This window comes from Macrobrachium rosenbergii, chromosome 46, assembly GCF_040412425.1.
Source record: "Macrobrachium rosenbergii isolate ZJJX-2024 chromosome 46, ASM4041242v1, whole genome shotgun sequence".
Lineage (NCBI taxonomy): Eukaryota > Metazoa > Arthropoda > Malacostraca > Decapoda > Palaemonidae > Macrobrachium > Macrobrachium rosenbergii.
Window position 1 is genome coordinate 16,638,537 of NC_089786.1, and position 19,746 is coordinate 16,658,282.

Here is a 19,746-nt window from a genome sequence, read left to right on the forward strand (position 1 = left end):
GTCATTTTCTGTTTATTATTCTTATTCTAATTTAGTATCCTTTCATTCTCAAATTTAGTCTTTAATAATTAGTCGATTTCTGTGTGTAGTAGGAATCTCTCGAAGGACGGACCTTCTGTCATAGATAAATGCATGCTGATATATCCCTTTTATTTTGACTTGTATGGTTTTAAGGGTAAGTTTGAGATGGCCACCTAACAAGGTCTTGACTGATGGGGTAATAGTTGGGAATGGCTTCCTTGTATTATTTCATTTTGGCTTGCCAGATCCCTTCAACCTTTCAAGTCCAAAGGACATACGGCATGAACCATGGTATCCAGTTTTGAGTCTCGATGGTTTAGGGTATTTTATGCTATAATCTTATGTACTGTGTAGCTCAGAGTACTTATTTATTTCTGATTTCCATGTCCCCTTGAAGCTTCTACATGTATATTCTGATGTTATGTATTGTAATTTTGTGGCCCTCCTTTATTCTCCAGCATTTGGAACCAATACTGAGGGTATAGTTTGCTGTATACCAAATACTGATGATACACCTTGTTCTGTGATAGCTCTTAAAACTAAAACTTTGACCCCAGGCCTTCTGGATTCCCTTCAGAAAGCTGTGGACTTAATGAGTTATATAGGTTTGACAAGATATACCGGGAAGGTAGGTATTTTTATACTAGCTGCCACAGTGATGTTGAAAGGTAAGGTGATTATAGACTTGTGGTAGTAAATATTGTAAAAAGTAAATATCACACAGTTTGGATGTTTAAGTGATGACAGTCTTAGAGAACCAGTGTAAAATCTGACTGTGGTATCTTGAAAGTCTCAGTGTTGTCCTGAAGCAAGTTGATTTTGTTTTGTACTGTAGAGGTAAAATGTAATCAGTGTTGAGAGATAGTATTGCTGACTACTTATATATATCATAGTCATTCAGATTGTATAGAAATGTGCCATGCCTAATTGTGCAGTACAGTATAAAAAGGAATGGCTTTTTAATACTAAATTGAATGCATCTTGCATGCTCTTTTGCAATATCCTTTTGTTGCATCTCACTGATTTTATTTGCTTTATCACACTTAGGCATGATGCACTGTATAGCATGAGAATGACATTCTGTCTGCTATTTCACTTGTGAATTTTACTCATTATTATTTTTTGCATTCCTGTGATTTGTGGTTGTGATGCAAGTGGAGTTTACCAAAGCATTGTGGATTATGCTTGCTTGTTGATATTTTTTTAATATAATGATTATTTCAAACTAATAGGAATTCTGATACTCTAAGGCACTTTTAAAATCAATAGATCTCATAATGAATAGTGTGCAAACCCTTCTTTTCCTAATTAAAAATAAAAAATTTGAAATAACTTACAATTATATATCTTAGTATAGCCCTGCTTTTATCCTGCTGCCAAACTCCACTTGAACATCTTGTTTTGTTTTGCCTGTGCCTATTTTCCTTAATTGTGTCCGTAGTGACCGAAGTTGTGCTGAGAGACTCCGAGAATGTTGCAGATATTGGGCGGACCGCAGATGGCGGCTGTGCTTGCTAGAAAATAATTTCGTCCACTTAATTGTTACCACGTCACCGCCCATTTTTCTTCCTGCCTACCAGAGCTGGCCACTACTTTTCCAAGGGTGGCAAGCATGGTCACATCTAGGTTGTAACTTGTTTTTTCGGTTTTATTTGCACTACTGCTAATGTTTACAGCAGCTTATGTACAGTTTCAACCACTATGAGCCCTACTTTTCCAGTGATGATAAATATGCTCCTTTTTGGAAAATGATCATTGCAGTTTTGCTGTGCCCAACTCATTTAGGCCAGTGAAATGTCAGGAATTTTGACAATAATTCTGAAAATTAAGTACTAGGTGATAAGTTTATGAGAACTACCTTATCAAAAGCACCTTCGTTGAGTCACTTCATGATAGTTTTTTAACTGCAGCTAACCAGTCAAGTACTTAAATAAATCCCCTGTTACCGCATGACTTACCATATCAGAGTTTGTGCTGCTTCATCACTGTCTGTAATTATCGTAGTGATGTTTTGGCCAGTGACGCCCCCTTACCCCTTTGATCTTCATTCGCTCCCCCTTATTTGAGGAGAAAAAATACAGTTCTCTGTACTTTTTGTGGAGCATGCTTTGGAATACTTAAAAAAGATGGTAATGTTAATGTAGTACTCAAGATTTGAACCAGAAAAAGGGTAATTGTAATGATGTTTTAAGATAAATCTCATTGTTTTTATTCTGTATATATATATTTATGGTGTCTTTAAGCATAGTTTCAAAGTCTTTTTGTGGCTTTATCTGTGTTGGCTTATACCCTTTTTCCAAGTGTAAGCATTAAAAGCACTTTTTTTATGAAAAGTGCATTTTACGTTAAGATGTAATGTAAATCATTCATTTTGGGTTTCCCGTGGAGTACTGATGCTTTAAGTATTATTTTTATATGTCTTAGATACCAAATACAATCTCAATCACAACAGTAGTGTTTTATTGTTTGGATGTGCGTCCTTGTGCATGTCTTCATATGATGCATGGCTAACCTTTTTAATAAACAGAGCAGTAATATGGATGGCTAAAATTCAAGCTTTTTTTCTTTTGCTCTGATCAGCAGGTAAGTTTATGGACTGTTAAAAAGTTTTTGACATAGATTTTATGGCAGAGCTACAGTATTTTACTGATGCCAAAAATGGCTATATACTGTACTGCATATAATTAAATATTAGCTATTTAAATAATGTAATGCTTTGGATGTTTTATCTTTTAAAGTTGAAAATTATGTAGTCGGGTGAGTTTCTCCAATTCTTTGTAAGATTAGTTTAAATTGATTAACTGTCATTTAGATTACTTCAGGCTCCTGGATCTCATTTAATATCATTCAGGTGATTTTTATATGGAAATCCTCTCTTATTAACTATTGTTTTTTATGATTGTTACTGATGGCAGGTCATGTTACATATTACACTGAATAACAGTGCTGTACTGTATTGCCATTATAAACATTGCTGCTCTCTGTTTCAACATTTCATTAGTTAATTGACTTTGTACCCTTAACCCTTTTAGTATATTGTAGTAAATTAAAGAAAATTTGTAAGTCCCTATAATTCACGTAATTACTGTTAGTTGCATTTTTGAGTCTTGGCCCATTCTGCTGAATACAACACTGCAAGGCCACACCTCAAAAATCAGTGCATGTTAGTTCATTCTGTAAGTATGACTGAACCTTTTTTCACTGGCATAGCAGTCACTAAATTGGAATGTTTTTGGTCCCTTCTTAAATATGAACACTCCAGACTGTTTACCATTTAGTATCACTCCCAGATCTATTACTGAATTGTTCATACACGGTACAAACCTTTCGGTCTTTATGTATGGAATAAATCTCAGCTCTGCTGGAAAACCAATTAAAAACAGAACAAGGTTGGTGGCTTGTCCCCGTTAGCCAGTGGGGAGAGAGAGAGGAGGCGGAGCCTCACCTACTTCCCTTCCATAGACGCTCAGTTATCTCATTAACTGCCTTCTGGTGAGACGTGTGCTGCCCATCTTATCCAAGAAGCCGGTTTATTTCCTGCTCCTGTTCATCATTCTGGTTTTTCCTATTTGTCTGTGTGGTGCTTTATATTATGAATACTGTATGTTTATCTCGTGTGGAATTGCATTTAACTATACAAACCCATGATTTATCAAAGCTTAAGACTCGGCCTCAGAGAAAATGCCCTGCTGTTGATAACAATCCATGTATGCGTTATTTAGCATTCTACTTGCAACAGATGCAGAGTTCATGTTTTGCAGTGTAAGTAGCCCTGTTCAGAGTGTTGTGATTGGTCCCCAGAGCAATGGAAGTGCTTTGATGAGAAGAGGAAATACAAGAGGAAACTGGCTGATGCATCATTGGAAGGGTTGTCACCTCCAATGGCGTTGAATGCCGACAATCCTCCTTGCTTTTTCTCTCCATCAAATCTGCTGCTTGTTCCTATCTCTCCTCAAGGAGAGTTCACCCCTTCTCGTTCTTCTATTGCTACATCTTGGGGGTGGGGGGTGAGGGTCGGGCAATCATAATTTTGATGTAGCTGTCCATTCTTTCTGGGAAGGAGACTTCCCCCTACTCATGTTGTTTCGGGGATGGAGATGGAGGAGCTCAAGCAATGCTGGTCCTCCCTAGGCCTAGTTGGGGAGCCCCACCTAGATGGCTTTCTGTCTTACCTCTTGTCTTCCCATCTCCCAGTGTTGGCTGCCATAATGGTGTCTACAGCCTCGGGGTCCATGTTGTTTGCTCACTTAGCCACGGCCGTGCCTCTTCCATTGGTTCACTTTTGTGCAATCTTTGGTGGAGAAAGTCCAAAGTGCTATTCTGGAGAAGTTCGGCCACGACAGTTTGAAGAAATTGAAGAAGAGATGTCACAGATCTTTATCATCTTCTTCCTCCCATTCGTCGTCATCCTCTGTTTGTCCCGTTCCTTGGAGGCATTGGAAGAAGGACTTCTTGGCCCTTCCCTGTAGGAAGGTCTATAGGGTTTCTTCCATCTGTTCCTTGGTGGTAGAGATTTCACATTCACGCTCCCTCTCTCCTTTGCCCATGGGCGAGGCTGATCATCTGTCACCTGGAGTTGATGCTCATGCATCTAAACATGGCTGTGTCACCACTTCCAGCACAGTTCCTGGTTCATCATCTGCTGATCATTTCCCAGCTGCCCCTATGAGGTTAGGCTCTTTTATGGATGGTTGTGCGTCGGAAAGGGCACAAGGCCATACGTCTTCTAAAGTAGCTGCTGCTGAGTGCCGCCCAGGTCCTGACTCTCGTGCCATAGCTCGTTCAGCAAAACAAGATCCCATTGAAAACTGTTGGTACGTGGATCAGGCTCCACAGAAGGATGCAGTCACTATGTCTTCCACTCGTCCTCTTCAGGAGACAAAGGGTAAGGCCATGGCTGTACCCTTGAGGAATGATGACACTGTGGCTGGAAGACGGCATCACATTGGAGGGACACCCTGTGGCCGTGTTTGCGTGATTGGGACTGTTCCCCTCATATGAGAGAGAGTCTACGGCTGCATTCGCATGGTTGTGACCGTTCGCCTCAGTATAAGAGTCCTTCACGTCCACGACCTTCCTCTCCTGTTGAGCCTTCAGTATCCAGATCGGTTCAGCTGGGTTCTAGGCCTCCCTCTTCAGTTCCCTCCACCTCCTGGGGATATACTGTACAGGGAACAGAGAGGGTGACAAGTCCAAACGTCGTATCCAGGACCAAGCCCCTTCTTTTTCACCAAAACGGTATTTACTGGGATTGGTCTTAGGCCATGACCAGTCATATATTCCAGTGTTAAGATGCAAGGGGCATCAATGATTCAGTAGACAGGTTAGATAGAGAAGCTTGTGGCCTGGAAACAGAAGGCCCGCTCCCCCACTCGATACAGACAATCCAGAACTGCAAAGAACTTAGGCAATACAGACAATCCAGAACTGCAAAGAACTTATGCAAAAGTAGTTTCACTCATTCATGAGTACAACAGTTTGGTGGAAGAGATGCTGGCTTCCCGCTCAGATTGCCCTTCGGGTCTTGAAGCCCTTGTAGGACCACAGGAAATTGAAGGCATCATTGAGGTTGCCATGGTCTTATCATGAAGGCTCTGTTCTAGACCAGGTAAATCCCTCGTCTCTGGACAAGATCATCTCACTTCGGTCCAGCAGGTGCTTTAAATTGCTTCCCCCACTTCTTCCATGACATGGACAGTTTTACATAACATCTGCAAAGCCGTTACAAACAAAGCAGGTTGATTCAGACCTAGCTCCTCTAGGCCTGGGTCTTTCCTTGGATAAAATCCAGACAGAAGGGCCCTCCTTTACCTAACAAGAGGCTGCTACTTTGGAATCGACTGTTGCATCAGCATTCCAGGCATTCTCTTGGCTTGACCTGTGGTCCACAACAGTTGGCAAAATTTTGTCTGCCTCTGTTTCTAGCAACAGTGAAGAGTATTCCACCTTTCTTAGACTGTTGCAGTCTGTGGACAAGACCATCTCTTATTTAGCCCACCTAACAGCAAACATGTGGGCTAATTGGGTTTTGAAAAGGAGGGTGCTGCCCTCTCTAAGGCTTCCAAATTTGTTGGCCCCGATTCCACCATGGCTCTTTGTCGCAGTTCCCTAAGGACCAAGTAGAGGCTGCAGTGGACAGATGAAGAGCAGACAATAATGACCATCTTGTCCACTAGGCTGTTAACCCTTCAGAACTTTCACGTGCTGCTTAAGCTTGGTCTTCATCTTAGTCTGCTACATATTCATCCAGTAAGAGGCCTCAAACTACATCAGGCCCTTGCAGGGGCCCTCAACCTTCTCCTGCCCCCGTAAAGAAAGGAACTCTGCAGCATCACTGCTTTCAGCCCCGTCCACCCAGAGCCGGGAGAGGAGGCAGAGGCAGGGCCAGAGGAGGTAAACGTTAGAGAAGGCACCCCTCCCCACTTGCTGCCATTGGTGGGGGGGGGGTGCCTGGCGAGGCATAGGGCTTCATGGCAGTGGCTGTAGCGGAGACCTGGGTAGTAGATGTTCTCATCTCATCCAAATCCTTTGGGCCAGCCCTATGAGAGCTGATAGTCAGCTCAGTGGTCTGGTTAAACTGTTTTATTTTAATAATAATAATGTGGGTGGGATGTCTATATGTACTCCCCTTTAAGTTCCCCCTCCCCTCTCTGACTGCCCATTCCATCAAAGGACCTACATTCTGGGCTCGCTGAAGGACCTAGCTGTCCGAGAAGAAGTGAAGGAATGTTGGGAAAAGGTGCTGTGGAAGTTGACAGAACGATTCCGAGGTTTCTGCAGCTGGGTCTTTCTGTTGGAAAAGGCTTCAGGAGCTTAGAGACTAGTCACAGATTTGTCTTCCCTGAACCTCTTCATCAGAAAGACTCGGTTCAAGATGGAAATAACTCGTACAGTACTAGCAGCCATCAGGGAGTCTGACTTCATGCTGACAATAGACCTGAAGGATGCATATTTCCAGATACCAATCCATCAATCTTCTTCAAAGTACCTTTGCTTCATTTTGGGAGAGGCAGTCTTATCAGTCCAAGGTGTTTGCTTCAGCCTCTCAACTGACCCACAGGTGTTCACGAGTGTTTACACCCTCGTCTCGATCTGGGCCCATTCACACGGGATTCATCACATAAGGTACCTAGATGACTGGCTGGTCCTGGCAAGTTCTCAGCTAAAATTTACCCAAGGCAGAGACTGCCTACTCCAATTATGTAACAGCCTAGGGAATAGTGATAAATTTGGAGAAGTCAAATCTCACGCCAAGCCAAAAGACACTACTAGCCATGTTAATAGACACAGCAGCAGGAAGGGTCTTTCCATCAGGCCCACGCATCAACAAGTTCAAGACCATTGCTCAGTCCTTCCTGTCCAGTCAAAAACAGCCAGCACATCATTGGCAGATTGTTCTTGGTCACCTGTCTCCCTGGAGAAGCTCGTCCCACACTGATGTCTCCACCTTCGATCCCTTCAGTGGAGATTGAGGGAGTTCTGGTCTCCGTCAAAGGACTCTCCCTTCCTCTGAGTTCCCCTCTCAAGGGACGTGAGACTGGACATGGCCTTGGTGGCTAGACCATAGGAACCTAACCATAGAAGTGCTCTTCACTCTCCCCCTCCAGAGATTCTTCTGTTCTTAGCTGCGTCGAATGAGGGTTCGGGTGCACACTTGGAAGATCTGACTTTAGGTGTGTGGGATCACCCAGACAAACAGTTTCACATCAATGTCCTGGAACTAAAGGCAGCCTTCTTAACCTTTCAGGAATTTCAGGATTGGGTGATGAGGCACTCTGTAGTGTTAATGACCAACAATACCACGGTGGTGGCATATGTCAACAAACAGAGGAATGTAGTGGCAGACAACTTCACAAATTGACAGTACTGTACACTCACTCAGTGGAACTTTCAGCCAGAGGAATGTAGTGGCAGGAAAGATGAGTTGTCGGGGTCAGGTTCTGGGTATAGTGGTCTCTGCACCTGGGAGTAGTGCAAAGGTCGTTCCTTCTTTGGGGAAGACCGATGATTGATCTGGTTGCAACCTGGCACAATAAGAAACTGGAGGTGTTATGTTCAATTGTTCTGGACCCATGGGCCGCAGCAGAAGACGCTCTCCAACATCCCTCTGACAACCTGGACTCAACGCCTTTCCTCTCTTTTGCCTGATCCGCCAAGTGATCAATAGGTTGGTGATCACTCAGAACCTCAGAATGACCCTGGTGGCTCCCTTGTGGCCACATGCCAAGTGGTATCCTGGCCTGCTAGCCCTGCTGACCGAGGCACCTAGAGCGATTCCCCTCTGGCACAACCTCCTTTGCCAACCGCACATTGAGAGGTTCCACCACTCCGTAGGGTCCCTATCTCTTTCATGGCTGGAGACTATCCAGTATTTCCCGCGAGCGAGAGGCTTTTCCTGCAGAGCAGTGACAGATGTCTGGCTATCTCGGGAAGTCCTCCACAGCTGTGTACCAGGGGGAATGGGCCGTCTACTGTGATTGGTGTAGTCAACGAGTTTTTCTCTGGTCAGAACTTCTGTTCAGCAAGTATATAACTGACTTCATGTTCCTCTGTAGGGAGAAGCTGCTTTCTGTTTCAGCCATGAAGGGCTACAGGGTTGCTCTATGGTTAGTTCTACTGTATGCCTGAAGGCTGCTGACCTCTCCTCCTCCTGGGAGATTTTGATGTTTCTAAGAAGTTTTGAACAATCTTGTCCCCCCAGAGAGCTTAGGCCCCATAAGTGGGATCTGACTCTTGTCCTTAGCAGCCTTACTTGTGCTCTATATGAACCTTTAAGAAGATTGCCGGACAGGGACGTGACCCTTAAGACAGTCTTCTTGCTGGCCTTAGCCTCAACGAAGTGAGCAGGAGAGCTTCATGGCCTCTCTTATGATGTTAAACACTCAAGGGGCTGGGGGTTGGTAGCTTTCGAATTTGTCCCAGAATTTGTAGTAAAGACTCAGAATCCTTCAGTTCCCAGTGACAGATTTGAATCCTTCTCAATCCCCTCCCTTGTTGCTGATGACCCTGAAGAGATGTTACTATGTCCTGCTGGGGTACTGTGAAGCTATCTAAAAAGGACTCAACCTCTCAGGCCTGAATGTGACCATACTGCATTTCTCAAGATGCTGATATCAATGCACTTGGCCCTTCCATTGCGTTCAAGAAGAACCAGTCAGTTCAAAGGGTATTGAAGGCTGGTATGTGGGTTTGTCAAATGACCTTCACTTCCTCTTACCTGCAGGATGTTGCCCATAGATTCTTGGACTCTTTCCCCTTAGGTCCGGTGGTGGCTGCTCAATAAGTCGTGTAGCTCATCCAGCGCCCCCAGCCGGACAGGTTGTATCTTGCTTAAGATGCTGGTTGAGAAAGTGAGTGAATGTGATGACTGGCTTCCTTCCTTTCCCTTTCTTCTTCTCGTCTTCTGATGGGCAGGATGAGGTCGTTAGCTAACCATAGTTTTATTCTCTGACAAGTAGAAGTTCTTACATTCTTCCTTGACACAATGTAGACTTGAGCTTGCATTGCGTCGAAGCCCAGATGTCTGGCTGTTGAGCATTCTATACTGCTTAACAGATCAGAGGCATGCGACTCCTTTCTCTGCTTTAATATATGACCAGGAAGTGAGCCCAGGTGAGCTAAACCACCAGTTGGTTCGGAAGCTTACTTTCATCCTTCCACCAAGAAGTAAGTCTTCCATGTGTAAAGACCAAAGGTTTGTATCATGTACAGTATGAACAAATGACAAACTTTTAAATAATTTGTATTTTTCATAATATACAAACCTGAGGTCTTTCTGTAAATGGCCCACCTCAAGCCACCCCTCATTCTGTTTTCCTGGGCCAGAAGATAACTGAGCATCTATGGAAGGGAGGTGGGCGAGGCTCCACCACCTCTCTTCCCATTGGCTAACAGGGACAAGCCACCAACCACCTCCTATTCTTAACTGGTTTTCCAGTGCAGCTGAGGTTTATTCCATACATAAAGAACTAAAGGTTTGTATGTTATGAAAAATATAAACTGGTTAAAAATTTGTCATTTTGCCATATTAATTACAGTTGAACCTTGGTTCACAAACACATTACATTACAGCTACAATCCATTCATGAAGAAAATTTGAGGGAAAAATGCATTGGTTTACAAATATTTGTAAAATTCTTGGTTACAAACGGCAAACTAGAACATGTACACACTGTAAACAAAGGCCACGATACAAAGGCAAAATATTTCCCGAGCTCTGCTCTTCTGTTTTACAGTAAAGCTCGCTCGCTTCAGATGTGTACTGGTATTTTAGTGAACTTATGTTTTATTTTTTTTTTTTTTTTTACTCCAACAACAAAACAAATAGGTTCAAAGAAAATCAGTGATGTTACTTAATCAAAATGGTATCCTAAAAGGATCATGTTAAGGTACATGTATGTCCGATGTTGCCATGTAGTTCGGTATGGTCCAGTCCAAAATCTACTTAAATAAAACAGAGAGAGGCCATCAAAGCAGCTAATGTGAAAAGTGAGTGTATGCAAAAAAAGATAGAACATGATAGAGGAGGTGGAAGAGAACAAGACAGAGAAGGTGGAAAAATTGTTGCTGTTTTGGATATGAATAATTGTCTTTTAAGGCAGTGTTCCAGAGGTAATTGCAGTTAAACTATTTCATCTCTTTAATTATGTTTTGATTTTTGTATTTAACCCTATGCATTTCATTGTTGTTGTTGCACAATTTTAGCCAGCTGCTGTTGTAAAAGTTTAAATATGCAATCATCTGGAGGATGTGGAACAGATAAATCCATTTTACATTATATCTTATGCAAAAAAATTGCTTTGGTCATGAACAGCTTCCTTGAATTAACTTCAAGAACCAACATACCATGCCCCCCCCGCCAACACACACACACACACACACACACACACACACACACACACACACACACACACACACACACACACACACACACACACACACACACACACACACACACACACACACACACACACACACACACACACACACACACACTCTCTTGTCTCCCAGCATCCTAAAATTTGTGTAGTCTTATGATTAAATATTCAGTCCTCGGTATATTACAGATTGGTTTTTGTCAGTTGTGTAAATACAGTACAGTATAATACTGAACAAAGATACCTATCATGTAATGTCTCTGTCCCAGGGAAATGTAGAAATCTGTGGTCTTGGTCACACTTCAAGGATTGTTGCCTTATATTCACCCAACCAGGTCTCAGCTAGGGCTAAAACATTAAAAAAATGAGACCTTATCAGTGAAACCTAGTTTTTTTTCTAATGTCTTGTTTCCCACAGAATTGGTATACATGGTAATTTTTTTTTGCTAATGCTTACACAGTCCTCTTAAAATTTTTTTTACATGTCTCATTCACTGCATGATTCAAATCAGATATTTGTGCTTTTGTTAACCATATGGTTTAATACGTAGTTCTATAATTTGCAATATATTTTCTGCAACATGGATCATCCTTGTTTTAAGCAGGCATTTCTGCTCATGACCATGTCCTTGGCAATAGAAACACACAATGGCATATCTCTCTTACATTTGTTAAAATGATTCTTGTGAATTAAGTCTGTTACACCTGGATCATATTCCAGTTTGCAATGCCTAGTAATTCCCAGCAGCCTTTTAAAAAATAATTGAAATCTTGTTCTCAACATTTTTTTAAATTGAAATCTTGTTCTCAACATTCTGCAAAAAAGAATTTTTTGTAATTGACTTGCTAATGAAATATCCCTTAAAGGCTGAACACACTGTACAGTATTATGTATGATTTCAAGGGAAAGTTTTCCATATTTTACGCAGTAATGTCAGTGTTGCCAGTCTTATGCACAGCATCATCTCTCTCTCCTTCTTCTCAAAATTTAGAATTTTTCTTCATAAATCTATGGGTGGCAAAGTGTTTCCCTTTCAAAGCCTCAACAATGCTTTTTTTTTTTTTTTAACATTCTGCTTTTTCATGACTGTATCATCATACAAAGAATATGCTGTGTCAGCATGTTTCTCTGATCATGCCAGTCGCTTCATATCTTGTTTTACCTAAATTTACAGTAATGGTGTCAACTTTCTGCAGTAATGTATGCCTTAAATTAATTTTCAAGGATTCCAACTCATATTTCAAATAACCATATTCTTTCGATATATTCTTAGTCATCTTGGCATGTTGAAAATCAAATTTTTTTCTCTGCATTTTCACTCCCTGAAGCCTTGCATATTTCTTGTGTACCATTGTATCATAAAATACACATCATACCCAGGCACTGTCCTTCCTTTGCCCATGTGGGATGAATAGCAAATTCTCATTTTTGTGAATTAGGTGTGTCACATTCTAGTATGTAATGCCTAGCATTCCCAGCAGGTGGCTTATGGAAAATGCTTGAAATCTTGCTTTGATGTTCTGCAGTAATAATTTTTTGCAACTTACTTTCAAGGATTCCAAATAATTTTTCAATTGTCAGAACATTCCAATGCATCATCATCAACACATACTGTAGATCAAGTTTACTTTTTCTAGGTTTTCATTTTTCACTCCTGGAAGACTACCTCATTTCTTATGTACCCATATATATATGTAGCATAAAATATGATCCTAATCAGGTACTGTCCTCCCTTTCGCCCTGTGGCATGAATAGCAAATACTAGCCATGAGATTGTATTTATAATCACAGATATAATAATCACAAAATCCCCTTTGGTTGATCACTAGAAAGAGGCACAATTTAGACATGTCTGACAACCACCACTACATTGCATATCAATGGGCCATTTAATTGTCTATGTTTATGGATTTAACTAAATGTAATGGCTTTGGAAGAGAGTTATAACCATACAAAAATGTTATATCATTCCTATTTATATACTGTATTACTGTACACTGGTTTTAGGATTTTCTAATTCAAGATGATGATGATATGCATCACAGTTATTTATAGTTTTATATTGAATCTGTATGAAATTTTGTCTTGCAAAACATGGTGTTTCTGTTTAGAATTGGGGAACCACTTTGTGTTGGAAAGCCAGTCTCAGGATATTTAGGGTAACACTGTCCTCTGAAGCAGGGGTTGGAAGGTCAGTAAGTAAGAGAATAGCTACATTAGATAAAATGGAAAGAGACAGCTAGATTGGTGGTAAAAAACATTCAACCAGTAGAGACTAAAGATCTTATGGTGTATGCACATGCCCAGAGTTTTGTGGAAATATTGTACAAATAACGTAGTGTTGGTGAGAAGCTTTGTCCAGGAGCTGGAAAATGCAAGTTCTTAAATAATGAGATCATTTGGAACTGTGATAAGAAGGGATGACGAACAGTTACTCAGTAAAGCAATTGACAGATGGAGATCTGGACCTGATGGGAATTCAGGCAGAAAGTGTATGACAGAGTAGAGTGGAGAGAACTCATTTCATGTCTTAACCCCACAAGGGGAAAAGCACACACAAAATTTTATGTAATGATGCAGGGACAGAACAGTACTACTGATTGCTAATAGGAGAATTTCATATTACTCTTGTCTATCGTTTGTCAACCCCTTATTTGTGGTACTGCCTGCAGTTTACCTCGAGTGACACACTGTTGATGGGATTAGGGTTCTTTGAAGTGTTCCTTTGCCCCCAGCTGCATATCTGAATGCTTTTTAAATATCCATATCCTCTTTGGTCTTTTTCTTCTTAACAACAGTGTTTGACTACTTTAATATTACATTGCTTCAATTTTCACTTCTCATGTTAAAGAAAAATCCTTTAGGCCAGTTTTGAGTCAAAAAGCAACTCTGTGGGTTCAAACTATTGCATAATAACAATACCGTAATGTTAATAAAAATAATAGTGATGGATTGTCAATTGAATACATTAGAAGCAATGCAGCTGAGGGATGAAGTGACATTGCAGAGACTCTGGTACTGCCTACAGTGCACTGCATAATGCACACTGTAGGCTGTATCCCCCTATGGGGACATGATAGCTGTAAGATGATTTTTCATCTAAAGTTTACAAAGATTTAGTAGAAGTTCTTGGTTGGAACAGTGTAATTGAAGAAAAACTTAGAATTTCGCACCCATTAAAATTGTACTAAAATAATTATTTCTGTACTTGTTGGGTAGGTTTCTGATCAGTAAGTTACAACTGTGAAAGGAGGGAGAATCTTAAAATTAATGGTACTGTTAGTCTTATGGTTTTATAGAGAAAGCTTGAAGCGACCTTCAGTGCTGTGAGGGCCCCCCCCCTCTAAGTAAAAATGCATGAGAGGCAACGTTAGTCCTGCTCTACAAATTTTGTTAGAAACCAAAAGGTTGAAGCTGTTCCAACTCGATTGAGGATTGGGCATATAACTCTTACTCGTAAATGCATTTTAGGTAGTGGTAGTACACCAGTGTGTGCTCACTGGGACAGGTTACTGTAGGGAGAGCATATTCTGATAGTAAGAGCAAGATGTGGCTTTCACCTAAAATCTGTTGTTGAGATGTTGGCTGAAGAGGCTTTACTTTTAAAAGGAATTAGTATTTTAAACATTTAAACAGTTTTTTTAACATACAAATGTGTGAATATACATAATTTTCATGCAGTAGTATGTGCTTGTCTGCATGTTAATTTCTGTGTAATAAAAATTCATAACTTCATTGCCATGATGGCACTGAATGGCTAAAATTTCATACTTCATTCATTTTTGCTCTGATGCTGGAGACTAGGTGGCAATTGGTAAATGTTTCATTGATGGACTGGGAGTGGAAATATCATACAAAACTGAATGATCTCTGATGTTTTTAATTACAATATACTTTCAAGGGTACTGTCACCTGATCAGTGATTCAGTTATTGGATCATGTAGAATTTTGTCATTTACGAATATTAATATGAGGAGGACTTTACTGGGCAGTGAAAACCACAGTACTAGCAGAGAAGATTGCAAAACTTTTCCCTGCAGTAGTTTTGGAAAGAATTTATCTCCTTATTAATGACATGACATCCACTGTTAAGTGTAAAGATTAGAAAAAACCATCTTAGTTGGATACTTCATTCCCTTGGGTCTGTAGTGGCACCGAGATTCACTACAGCAGTCAGGTGACCCATTTAAAAAAAAATACAGTACCAGGAAGAATATAATCCTAAAAATCTAAATCAGTTTCACGATAAACAGGATGCTTGAAGATAAAGGGTAGCAGTCTGTCTTTTTCACAAAGCAGGATGCTTGAAGATTTCCTCTTTGGTACTTGAGAGTCTAGAAGATTTGAAAATAAAGTGAATTCTGATTTTACTATCTTACTGTTAGATCATTAAACAATATGAGCCCACAGCCCCAGCTGCTGAATATATACTTGTCTTACTAGTGCAGGAAACAGCAAACTGCAGGATCCTACCAGTGAGGTGTCCTCTGCCATAAACGTTATAGTTAGTCAGTATGCCACTCTGTGTTGCACTCTTTCTATCTATCCATGTAGCTCTATAGCAACCAGTGGATGTAGACTCCACAAGGTAATCTTTCCATTAACATTACTCTATTATTCACATCACAGGCTCAGTATGTAAAAGGGCACTATTAATATTATAATAAATAGTTCTCTAATGTAATTACAAAGGATTTGTAATTACATGAGAATTGACAACTGGAGCATGATCAAGAGGTTGGATAGCTAAGTAAGAAAATCAAAGGATATGACAAAACGTACAGGGCAGGAAGCAATGAAGCTGGTGTTGAAGGGACACTCCAAAAAAACACATCGGCGCCATAAACAGAGTGATATGCAAGGCACAGCAAGATGTGTCCTCATGCAGGAACATCAGAATCATTAACATAATGCCTAATGCTTCCTTTTTATTTGGGCAAGTTTACTGCAAAAGCTCCCATGGCAGTCAAGTTTAGATCTCTTGTATAAGGGAAAGTGGAAAACCACCTACACCTTTTGGGTCTTGACTGTACCTGGTTACAGATAAAGAAAAAGTGCAGTTCCAGAATGAATGATGAATAGGGTACTTTTCAAAGTAATACTTGTGGTAACTAACTGTGCATTATGTACAGTAAGGTTTTTTTATAAAATACGTACATATGAAAAAATATTTAATGAATTAATTGGAGAATTTCTAAAGGCCTAGTTCTTTTGTAGGGCATTGTGTACAGCACAGGCATTAAGAAAAAAAATCAAAGACTGTGCAAAGATGACAATGAGTTTCTTGTTTATGCTATAGTTACTGTGTATTGTTTTTGGACAGGTCTATAGTCATTGAAGTTATGTATTATTTTTGGACAGGTCTATAGTTATTGTGTATTATTTTTGGACAGGTCTAAATCTGTATGAAACTTAAAAGAAGCAACCGCCAGTATTATAAGGCTGTGCTACTTTTGAAAGCTCTGTACATCTCAGCTGATGATGTTTAATATATTACTCACACATAGCTGTAAAATAATTCATCCAAACTTCCTAGGTTTTATCATAACTGAGAATGAGGTCTAATATTTTAAATTACAGTATGTACTGGCTTCAAACTGATCATGACTAACAGTTTTACAGTACCAATCATAATGGTCTGCAATATTATTTATGCAGCTGTAAATGGGATTGATTCTACTTGTAAGAATCTTCATCCATAAACAGTATTTAATATTTTTTGTTTTATCATAAACTGACAATTGACCAGTGGTCCGTATGAATACAGTATATGCTTGCTTTATTGAATATAAAGTTGTAACTTGATTTTTCTCCTGGCTTCAAACTGATCATGACTAACATCTGTTAAGGGCTAAAATTCCACACTACAGTACCAATCATTCTCTGTAGAATGGTCTCCTGGGCAATATTATTTATGCAGAGGCTCCTTAAATAAAAAAATTTTGGGATTGAGTTATGAAGAATATAGCACTTTTAAGTTTGTTGCTCAAACTTATTGGCCATGACTGCAGTGTCACTGCAAGGAAGCAAAGAGGGTGAGAAAGGGAATACACTATGCGTGTTTCTACTTTTGAGACTCATGGTTTACAAAGGCAAAGCAGACTGTTGATGGAACTTTAGATTTTGGTCAGGCTTAATCAAATGAAAGCATCTTTTATGACTAAATAGGGGAAATTGTCAGCAAATGTAATTGTATTAATGTAAATTATGGCTCCATTTTCACTGAAGGCATAGTTTACAAGTGCACAACTGCCTTTAGGAAAAATTTCATTTGCCAAACAATTACTATGGTAACAAAATGGTAATTGCCCCTGTAAACACTGTCCTCATTATCTGTAAAAGACAGTTGTGACTTCTGCAAGCAATTCATTCTGATAGGCTATATCACTCTACTGTACTATATTATCAATGTGTCCTACAACTAAATCACTGTTTCTGTTTTGTTAAACATTTCATTTGTGTGTGCAGGAACTGATGTGAGATTTAGTTAAAGAAGCCTTACAAAAGTTAATAAACACAAAGGCTTTCCTGTACTACTGTACCTGGAATGATAAAACTAGCTAGAAATATTTGGTTGTAATTTGTAAGTGTATTTGAATATGCAATACATTTTTTAAAGTGGCCTGAGAAGCATAATGTGTAATTGCACAACAATCACAAAAGCTTTCCAGTGGAATTCAAAACTGTACACTGTAGCCTCACTGAAATAAGGATTTTTTTTATTGCACTATAATGTTTGTATGCATGTACAACTACTTTGGTAAGCTTTTCAATCAAATTTTTATGCAGATGTCAATGCTTTGTGCAACCTAACATCTTGATCTAACAGGCCATACAAAAACTAGAAATCAGAAAAAAATACTACTAACTCACCCTTATTTGATATACCTTTCTCTTCTGAGGAAAATTTTCCAGAAGCAATCTCTTCTCTGTCAGCAAGTTTCTTGGTCAGTTGCATTTCAAGAAGACAGGACCTCTGAAGTAATTTTAGCTTTAGGAGCTAAGCCAAATTCCTTGATCACATTGTATGAGGTTAGGGCTGTGAAATATTCAAATCAAATCATTTATACATCTTACCACCCAATACAGTATATGGATTACATTCATTTATTCTACTCAGTATAAAACTAAATAGTGATAAACTAAATACAGTAATGATAAAACTCCAGATTTGTGGCAGCAACTAACATTTGATGATACTCACTGGTAAAAATAAGCTTCTTCCAGAAAATAGTGTAGTCTTAAAGCCAAATAAAAAATAGTGCCCAATTTGACACACCACTTTTGACTTACTGTTGGCAAGTGTCCTCTAGGTAAGCATTTGTCCTATAGAAACGAGATGAAAATGAGGATAAAATGACACTTGTCATTCATTCATAAACAGTGTTGATTACAAGAAAACAGACACAACTGGAATTATATTATCAAGTGTGGATATGTGGTGTATGAGCAGTGCTAAGCACCTTAGCAGCAAGTGAAGAAGGAGAATGAGAAAGAATCTTCCATTGAGGAAACTCTGCCTATAAAAAGAATCATACATGGAGGAAACTCAGCCTGTAGAACACAAGGTTAAGTTGGGTAGAAGGTAGGCTAAAATAGAAGTTGTGAAAGAAAATTAAGGAAGGGACCTCCTTTGAGGCTAGCCAGCCTTCATGTGGAGGGCCATATGGAGAACAGCCTTGGAATATACCTTAACAGGCAAATTCCTACAAAGAAGCTATCAGAATTACCTTATCCACTGCTGCCTTTACCAGATACAGGAAAGTCTTAATTGTATACAAATCAGAGAAATTGTTTATTTTAGAAACCAGAATGTATAGTGGATGGTTTATTCCTAGCAAGATACATGTGGCCCAAGACTATATGGTAAGCCACCCTCTAACAACAAACAGTGCTTCATCCTTGCTAATTCTGCCTGCTGTCACCACCATAACCAAGAAAAGGATCTTATTCTGGAAGTCTAGCAGCATATCCACTCAGGAGCAGCTAGTCTTGCAAGCAACAGCCTCATCACAAGTATATCTTACGTTCTGACTGTCTATAATAAAGTTATGCACATGAAAAGTTGCCAGAGGAGAAAAACTTTTGAGAAGCAGAAAGGATCTTCCCGCCCACATTCTGCAAAAGATGTATTAAAGAAGAGAATTGGTGCCTTCTGGAAGAATTATACAGTCAAGTCTTGAGGCGGTTGCCACAGGCTATCTGATAAGTGACACCCAACTCTCCAGTTTGAGATGAGACTTGAGGATAACACAAACTGGAAAGAAAAATTCTTTACATTTCATCTGTTTAGTATGTGGACACCCCTGATCCCCAAAACTGTTTACATTTCATCTGTTTAGTATGTGGACACACCTGATCGAGAGAGAGAGAGAGCGAGCTTCTCTGTGCTGGTGACAATCTGCTTATAGAATTTGCGCCTTCTGCAATATGGACAGCTCAAAGGAAGTGCAGTGCCTTTACCACTCCTAAGCATAGGCATTTACAGCAGTTTTTTTATTTTTGTTTCCCTTTTTTGGCATTTGTGAGGCATTTTTTAAGGCCCGTTTTTAATTTTGCCTGTGCAACTTGATGAATTCACACATGGTTTAATTTTTAAAATGAAACCTAGAATTCACTGTCAACTATATTTGCACAGGATACATTACATAAGGCTAGCTTCATGCCAGATAGGCTATGCTGAAACATTTCCGAAAACTGTCGCATATATTTAACACTGATGATTATATTAGTACCTGTAATACATATGGAATTATGTACCCATGAATAAAACTGTTCCTATTAGACTGCTATTCGTAAACTAAATAAGAGCTTTATGTTTTAAGTTCAGAAATTAGAACTTACTCG

At 39.7% G+C, this 19,746-nt stretch overlaps 1 protein-coding gene and 1 long non-coding RNA gene across 3 annotated transcripts in view; one reads left to right on the forward strand and one right to left on the reverse strand.

Moving 5' to 3' along the window:
- The window catches only part of Rab6 (RAS oncogene family member Rab6), an 88,309-nt gene that overhangs the window by 63,725 nt on the left and 4,838 nt on the right, over positions 1-19,746 (forward strand). Inside the window, exon 8 of one of the 2 annotated variants that reach the window (XM_067089607.1) lies at positions 1,463-2,472. The exons of the other annotated variant lie outside the window; for it this stretch is intronic. Coding sequence (XP_066945708.1) covers positions 1,463-1,539 — 77 coding nt within the window. The 3' untranslated portion in view covers positions 1,540-2,472. Of the gene's footprint in view, positions 1-1,462; positions 2,473-19,746 lie in introns of those variants that run through there. 2 annotated transcript variants of the gene reach the window in all.
- LOC136830250 (uncharacterized) overlaps positions 1-19,746 on the reverse strand; it is a 76,615-nt gene that overhangs the window by 3,592 nt on the left and 53,277 nt on the right. The window contains exon 3 of the long non-coding RNA XR_010850615.1: positions 17,773-18,225. This is a non-coding gene — a long non-coding RNA (uncharacterized lncRNA). The remainder of the gene's footprint in view (positions 1-17,772; positions 18,226-19,746) is intronic.